The 6,747-nt window shown below is 39.5% G+C and overlaps 3 protein-coding genes across 3 annotated transcripts in view; 1 reads left to right on the top strand and 2 right to left on the bottom strand.

Annotated features, from left to right (window-relative positions):
- The window catches only part of LOC105562547 (protein TAPT1 homolog), a 5,460-nt gene extending 4,373 nt beyond the window's left edge, over positions 1-1,087 (bottom strand). The window contains exon 1 of the mRNA XM_012013486.1: positions 1,024-1,087. The gene's annotated coding sequence lies outside the window, so the exon portion shown is untranslated. The remainder of the gene's footprint in view (positions 1-1,023) is intronic.
- On the top strand, positions 968-4,443 carry LOC105562548 (coiled-coil domain-containing protein 40). Its single transcript, XM_012013488.1, has 8 exons — positions 968-1,234; positions 1,341-1,963; positions 2,120-2,363; positions 2,484-2,894; positions 2,977-3,498; positions 3,571-3,861; positions 3,926-4,084; positions 4,201-4,443. Exons 1-8 carry the CDS (start codon positions 1,016-1,018, stop codon positions 4,426-4,428), a joined length of 2,697 nt encoding a protein of 898 aa, XP_011868878.1. The 5' UTR covers positions 968-1,015; the 3' UTR covers positions 4,429-4,443.
- LOC105562549 (uroporphyrinogen decarboxylase) lies at positions 4,442-6,705 on the bottom strand. The gene is made up of 6 exons (XM_012013489.1): positions 6,017-6,705; positions 5,740-5,898; positions 5,445-5,606; positions 5,150-5,287; positions 4,890-5,063; positions 4,442-4,681 (listed from the first exon to the last, which is right to left on the bottom strand). The coding sequence occupies exons 1-6, from the start codon at positions 6,311-6,313 to the stop codon at positions 4,541-4,543; spliced, it is 1,071 nt and encodes a 356-aa protein (XP_011868879.1). The 5' UTR covers positions 6,314-6,705; the 3' UTR covers positions 4,442-4,540.
- Between the last annotated feature and the right edge of the window lie 42 nt (positions 6,706-6,747).

The raw sequence follows: 6,747 nt of genomic DNA, 5'->3' as shown, positions 1-6,747 counted from the left end.
GGTTTGTTTTCTGTTCCTGCACTGGTGAACTAGTGCAGTAATTAAGCTAGAATGAGAAAAAATATGCTTGTCTTACTCCAATTTATTGCACTAGTTCACTAGTGTAGGAACAGAAAACAAGCCTAATATAACTATGTAAATTAATATATTGCGTATTTCAATATGTAAAGTGGATTAATTCAAGTCTCATATCTGTGCCCATTATACGGTATTTACCAATACGTCGCTGGTTACTGTCGCGCATGCGCGAAAAACGCGACTGGCGGGAAGAGACCACAAGAGCCGAGATCAGCGGTGACTGGCGACCGTGCGAGACGATGCCCGCGCGTCCGCCAGTGGCGCGACGTCGCCCCGCGAACCGTTTCTCTCGTAACTCGCGACGATCCGTTTCGCGTAGCTCCTGCCAAGCCGCGCAGGGTCGCTCGACCAACCTTCATCCTCTCGCCGACACGCGTTTTCGGGATTTTTCGAAATCGTGGCCGTCGCGCGCGACCGGAGTTTCGAACGTTCGGTTATCGACCGCCGGTAATTCAAACGAAATTCGTCTCTCGCGAAGGCAAATACATTATATTCGCTAAAATATCTCGTGTGTTTGTTGCGGTACAAAATTTGTATCTTATCTTAATGCACTTACTTGTATGTACCTCAAAATGCCCAGCTGAACTTGCCTGAATAATAGAAATCGCGTAATTAAAGATGCATGTGCGTCACCTCCTCTTATACTCTCACGCATGATGCCACACACACACACACACACGCGCGCGCGCGCACACATATACACACATATGCGAGTTAATCATGCAATTTTTATTACTCAAACTTAAATTATAAGCTTGACTACGTTTAGACAAGAGATATTGATTACGTATCGACTGTCATGATGTGATGTCATACTTCCTTAGCTACGAATCTGACTTGAATAAACAACTGTCCGACACAAGTCTGAGGCAAGTACGTGATTTCAGGGTAGAAGCGTTTTCTTTTTACAAAGAACCGTGCGGCACGGCGCTTTGCGATGAATACCTTGACTGAGAGCGCGGCTTCAGCCCCGTCTCCTGCTGGTAACGCGGAACAGCCAGGTACCAAAGTCATGAAGCTGCGGGTGGACACCAAGTCTGTGAACGTGCCGAACGTCCTGGACCCGGACGACTCCTTGATGAAAAAATTCCAAAGTGCTCTGCGAGAGCACCTTACTCGCGTCGACGACAAGTTGAACAGCGAGATATTAGAGCTCGCAAGTATTCTTATTGCTTTAACTAGGCTAAAGGAGCTGTCTGATGCGCAAACGCGGTGAGATGCAAGCGTTATTGACATTGAATATTAATTGCAAACATTTTCAGGAGGATAATATAAGAGCGACGGAGAAGGAACGCGAAGCGCAAGGTCTACAAATGTACTACGCTCAACAGGAAATAGCACAGCAGCAGGCGACAATTGAGAAGTATCAAGATACGATAGCGAATGTGATTTCGTTGCGCGAGGAGAAAGATACGTATGTGAGGAATGCGAAAGATGCCCGTAGAGCTACCCATGCCAAATTGTTCGACGAGAAGAAGAAAGAGGAGAATCTCGTGCGCGAATTGGAGCAGCTCGCTGCCCTGCAAGCGCAGGTCTCCGAGTGGCGGACAGAGCTCGAAAACAGTTTGGCCATTTCCAAACAGGTGTCGAAGAAAGACAAGGCAATCCAGCGAGATCTGATTGCTCAGAAGCAGCAGAAGGACTGCATAATATACAAGCTCATGGAGGAAGTGTGGAGAATTAAAACCGAGATAGCCAATTTGGACGTGCAGCTGCAGTTGAAGAATAAAGAAAAAATTGAGATAAACCAGATGATCGCCGACGTTAATGCCGATCTAGAAGCGTTGCACAAGCAGCACGTCAACTTGTGCAACGCCTGGAATTCCGTTGTGCTGAATATCACTAAGCGAAATAAAGTCTACGAGCAGCTAAATACAGAGCGTGAGTACGTAATGTCTCGAGTACTTTTAAGGATTAACGGACGGCGATGATATGGTACCGTAATTGAGTCGCATCTGTGACTTTAATAGAAAGTATAATAGTTGCTCGGTGAAATTCTCCCTACCATCACTTGCAACTGCAGCGGCGAATGTTGTTTCAGGAAAATATGTGAATCTTTTAACACGTTACATACGGAAATAGAGAAGTTGAAGAAAGAAACTTATAAGGAGACTGAGAACAATGAGAACTTGACTTCATTGCATACACGAATAGAAGACAATATACAGATTAATATAAAATTGGTGGAGATGGGAAATTATAAGCTCAATAATTTGGAATCTGAATTAGTAAAAATAGCGAAATTTAGTGAACGGGAGCAACGTGAATTTGATTTGACTCATAATGTATATACAATATTAATGTATACTTATTAAATTATTAATTAACGAATATATCTATATTTAATTATTAATATAAACATTTTTACGTGATTACAATATATAATATATATTTATTTATTTTAGGAGTGGCAATATTTGTTACACGAAGAAGAAGAAATTGATAAAGAATTTGCGAAATTTTTGAATAAGCAGAACGAGTTGGAAAATACAATATACAGCAAACTAGAAGAAAAAGTTGCGCATAACAAAGCGGCGCGGTATTTGAATAAATTGTTATTAGATTCTAAAGAGACCATACAAGAACAAGAATTGCTATTAGTGGAAACAGAAAACTCGTATGGCAAAAAGTTATTGGAATTGGAACAACTTAATTCATGTAAATCTCAAGAGAAGATGGAATTAGAGGAGATTTTGCAAAGTAATGATAAGAAGGGAAAAGAGATAGATGAAATTCAGAGAGAAATCAAGAAGCACGACATGACAATTGAGAGGAAACAAATAAAAGTTATCAGCTTGAATAAAACGATTGAGGAGGTAAAACATATTAACTGTTATTAACTGAAATTTCTGTTAGACACTAGAAGAGTATTACTGATTATTACTTATTTTTTGACAGATATTATCGCATAGAGAAAATGGAGAAATTAATCCTCTTGACACAAAGATAAAGACTTTAGAAAAAAATATAGAAGAAATTCAGCAAAGTGATCAGAAAGCACAGCAATTGTGGATTCGCCAAGAAGGATATATGATTACATTGAGCCAACAGAGAGATTTACAATTGCAAGAACTTAATCTTCTTAATAAAGAAATTATGATTATGGAGCAAAAAAATTTGAAACTAGAGCATGCCTTGGAAACGCTGAATAAAGAGGAATCCAATATGGAGAGAATATTAAATCTCCTGCAACAAAGAATGGTACAGATGAATACACAGTTAGTCATACAAAAAGGACTGAAGGAAGAGCTGGAAGACAAAAATTCTATTACAAAAACCGAAGGGATACAATCTCTCGAGGATGCAGAATTAAATTTAATAAAGCTACAAAGTGATTTAAAACAATTATACGAGGAAAAGGCACTTTTGAAGGACAATCTAGATGCAGTGCAACAAGAAAGTTTATCATGGGAGAAAAAAGTAACATTTTACATATAATATGTATATTATACATTTGATTGAACAAATATGATCTTTAATTTATGTTTTTAGATGCAATTAATGCAAGAAACTATAAAGAGATTGAGAGATGAACGTAGTAGCGGTGGAGATATTACAGCGATGAAAAGCGAAATTCATAAAATGGAAGTGCGCTTGTCACATTTGCGTAGGGCGCAAGAAAAATTAATTCATGACATGGAGTTTTGTGTTGCGCGAAGAGATATTATATTAGACAAAGTTATGAGCAAATTTAAGAAAGATCCCAAAGGACAACACAATCAGAAAGTTATATTCTGTAAACGTCTTGCCGACCAAAAGTTAAAGATAAAGCAAGTTGTTAAGGTAAATTCCAACGTACATTAAGTTTGATTGATGTAAATTTTCCAATTGTAAATGTTTATTATAGGACACAAAGAAAATTGAAAGTAGAATAGTGGAGTTAGAGAATCAAATAAAGGAAATAGCAGGCAAATGTAACGAATCGCAGACAGCACTGAAAACGGTAGCAGATGACATTCCAAATGTGGATCAAGAGATAATGCAAATAGAAACTATTAAGTACCACGTATGTAAATAATTCGTATGCGAACAATTAATTTCCTTAATTTTATGAGATTCGAAGCTAATATTTGCCTACAATTTTAACATTATTGTAATTAGAATGTCTTCTGTTATTTGCAGAATTTGCAGGCATTAGTTTTTAAACAGCGGAAAGCTAAAATGCTGCAAGACATTAAAAGCGGCCGATACAAAATGCTCTTCAAGAGTGAAGCTGTACTAAGCGAAGAATTCCAAAATGAGCAGATACTTCGAGATTATTTGAAACATGTAATGGAACGGACAAGTCAAGACTTTCCTTTATTAAAAAACAATATTCAAAAGATACTTTTGACATTAGAAATATTATAAAATCCCAAAAATTATCGTAAGAAAAAGATAAAACAATGCAATATATTTAACAACAATAATTGTGTTTTATAACAAATGCATGTAACAAACGTTTTGATTGTAAAACGTATACTTATGCGGAATGCACTCCTTTAATAAAAGCCTCCATGGATGGAATTGGAGTATCTGGCAAAATGCCATGTCCCAAATTAGCAATATATCGAGTTTTACCAAAATTTGATACCATTTTGTGCGCACGACCAACAATTTCATCCTAAAAATAACAATAAAGATATTAAATATTTTCAATAATATATAAATATTTCTAGATGAGTGACTGATTGCTCTAACAGTAATTACTGTAATTCCTAATCAGTATATTATTTATTAATTGTATAAGACTTTTACATATAAAATAATAGTAAGATAATTGTATTTAAAATCAAAGTTATACATATATTTTTATTAAAGATACAACATACCTGTGAAGAATACATTGCACAAGGATCCATATTACCTTGCAATGTAATATTAGGACCAAGCTGTTCTCTGGCCTCTTTAGGATCTACCGTCCAATCAAGGCCTATAACTTCATAACTCTGATCCTTTGCAAGAATTTTTAAGGAATTCATGGTTGCGCCTTTCGGAAAAGCAATCTACAGACGTTCAATACTTATATACTTTACATCTACTTGATTTGCCAAATGACTTGCAGGGGTTAATGATCTGTAAAACATCTTACCATAGGCACTTCTGGAATATTTGTTTCTTTCAGTTGCTTTCGTACACGTTCGCTGATTTGTTTCAGATATTTAAATGAATAATTTGCAAATAACGCATCGTCCAAATAGTCCCCGTTGCTCTCAAATACTTGCAATAACTTGAAGAAAAAAGGGATATGTTTTTAATTCATATAATTATTATACATACTGCGTAACACGTTCTAAGATTGTGTTCCAGTATTCTGTCAGTGTTGAACATCTACAGCATACATTATGTGGACTACAAGCGGCCCGCGAGTTACACTTTAAACGTACCTGAGCACCAGCTTTCACTTGCATTACCAAGTAATCCACAATAACGTCCGTGATCATCTGTAACAATTTGTGAGTGTCTTCCGGATACTTGTATAACCAGGACCTTGCCTTTGCCATTGTAGAACTACCTCCTCCTTGAATCATATAGCCCATCAGGGTCCACTAAAACAAATTAATCATCTTACATTAACACACAACACATAGTGCAGCAGAAACGAACGATATTCTACGCCAAAGAAATCCTCGATTGGTCCATAATCCACGGTTTCTTTTCAGATAACATTAAAATACTCACAGGAGCTCCGGCGAAGCCTATTAACGGCACTCTGCCATCCAGCTTGTGCCGAGTCAATGTTATAGCATCTCCGACATACTTTAGAGCCTCGTTCACGTTCGGTCGCACGAGCCGCGCCAAGTCGCTGGGATCGGCCAAGGGCTGAGGCAAGACTGGACCCTAACAGATACTTGTTATTTACACAGAATAGAGAGACCAGCACAGGGTGTACTAACGAATGTCATAAATATCGCTTGACTGTTACGCGACAACAATGTAATTGGGAAAGTGTACTCACTACCCCCGGTGCCATCTCGACCTTCAGGCCCATCGCCTGTGGGATCACCAGGATATCCGAGAATATTATACTGGCGTCCAGATCGAACCGTTCTAGCGGCTGTAACGTCACCTGGCATGCCAACGCGGGCGTCTGGCAAACGGTGAAGAAATCGTGCTGGGCCCTGACCCGCTGGAACTCCGGCAGGTACCTGCCCGCTTGCCTCATAACCCAAACCGGAACCCTGTCAACCGGCTCCCCGCGCGCCGCCTTGAGTATCCGATCGTTTTTCAACGGCGGAAAATGGTGCTCGATCATTTTCCTCCGGCCCTTCTCGCGATTCTCCCGAGCTTAATCTCGTTCCGAGAGTAGCAGTAACAATACACCTCACTGCGGATGCTTTTACCATCGAGATCGTCCTATTTCAGATTACAATACTGTAGTAACTCGTAGAAACCACGTACGAAAGCCCAGCACCAGCAGTTGCAGAATGCACGATAATTGTTTGTCGACCTACGCAACTTCGCGTTTGAACTTAAGGAGAGGTCAACTTGGCGATGACACCTGGTTCACAATTTTGCTTTAAAGGTGGAAGGGTGGAACAGTGTTCCCAGCCGTGAACGTTAGCACGGACGGTGCCGCGGCGGTGGGGATGGAGTGGGGATAGTCGGTCTGCGCGCGCACGCTCGCACACAAGCAACACGTCGTAGCCAAGCGTCGAGCGCACACGTTTTTACGACGTGTTGCTTGTG

Source organism: Vollenhovia emeryi, unplaced genomic scaffold, assembly GCF_000949405.1.
Source record: "Vollenhovia emeryi isolate VEMERY1.0 unplaced genomic scaffold, V.emery_V1.0 DF939186.1, whole genome shotgun sequence".
In the NCBI taxonomy this organism is placed as follows: domain Eukaryota; kingdom Metazoa; phylum Arthropoda; class Insecta; order Hymenoptera; family Formicidae; genus Vollenhovia; species Vollenhovia emeryi.
The sequence above is the reverse complement of the archived record's forward strand: the minus strand, read 5'-3'. Positions and strand labels throughout refer to the sequence as shown.

What these genes read in the sequence shown, in the direction of transcription:
- LOC105562549 (XM_012013489.1), bottom strand. Translation starts at nt 6,313, where the DNA reads ATGATCGAGCACCATTTTCCGCCGTTGAAAAACGATCGGATACTCAAG. An exon ending in TCGAGATGGCACCGGGGGTA is followed by an intron (nt 5,899 to 6,016) that starts GTGAGTACACTT and finishes AGTATCTGTTAG; the next exon opens with GGTCCAGTCTTGCCTCAGCC. An exon ending in TAGGCTTCGCCGGAGCTCCT is followed by an intron (nt 5,607 to 5,739) that starts GTGAGTATTTTA and finishes AATTTGTTTTAG; the next exon opens with TGGACCCTGATGGGCTATAT.
- LOC105562548 (XM_012013488.1), top strand. Translation starts at nt 1,016, where the DNA reads ATGAATACCTTGACTGAGAGCGCGGCTTCAGCCCCGTCTCCTGCTGGT. An exon ending in ACAGCGAGATATTAGAGCTC is followed by an intron (nt 1,235 to 1,340) that starts GCAAGTATTCTT and finishes AAACATTTTCAG; the next exon opens with GAGGATAATATAAGAGCGAC. An exon ending in TGAATAAAACGATTGAGGAG is followed by an intron (nt 2,895 to 2,976) that starts GTAAAACATATT and finishes ATTTTTTGACAG; the next exon opens with ATATTATCGCATAGAGAAAA.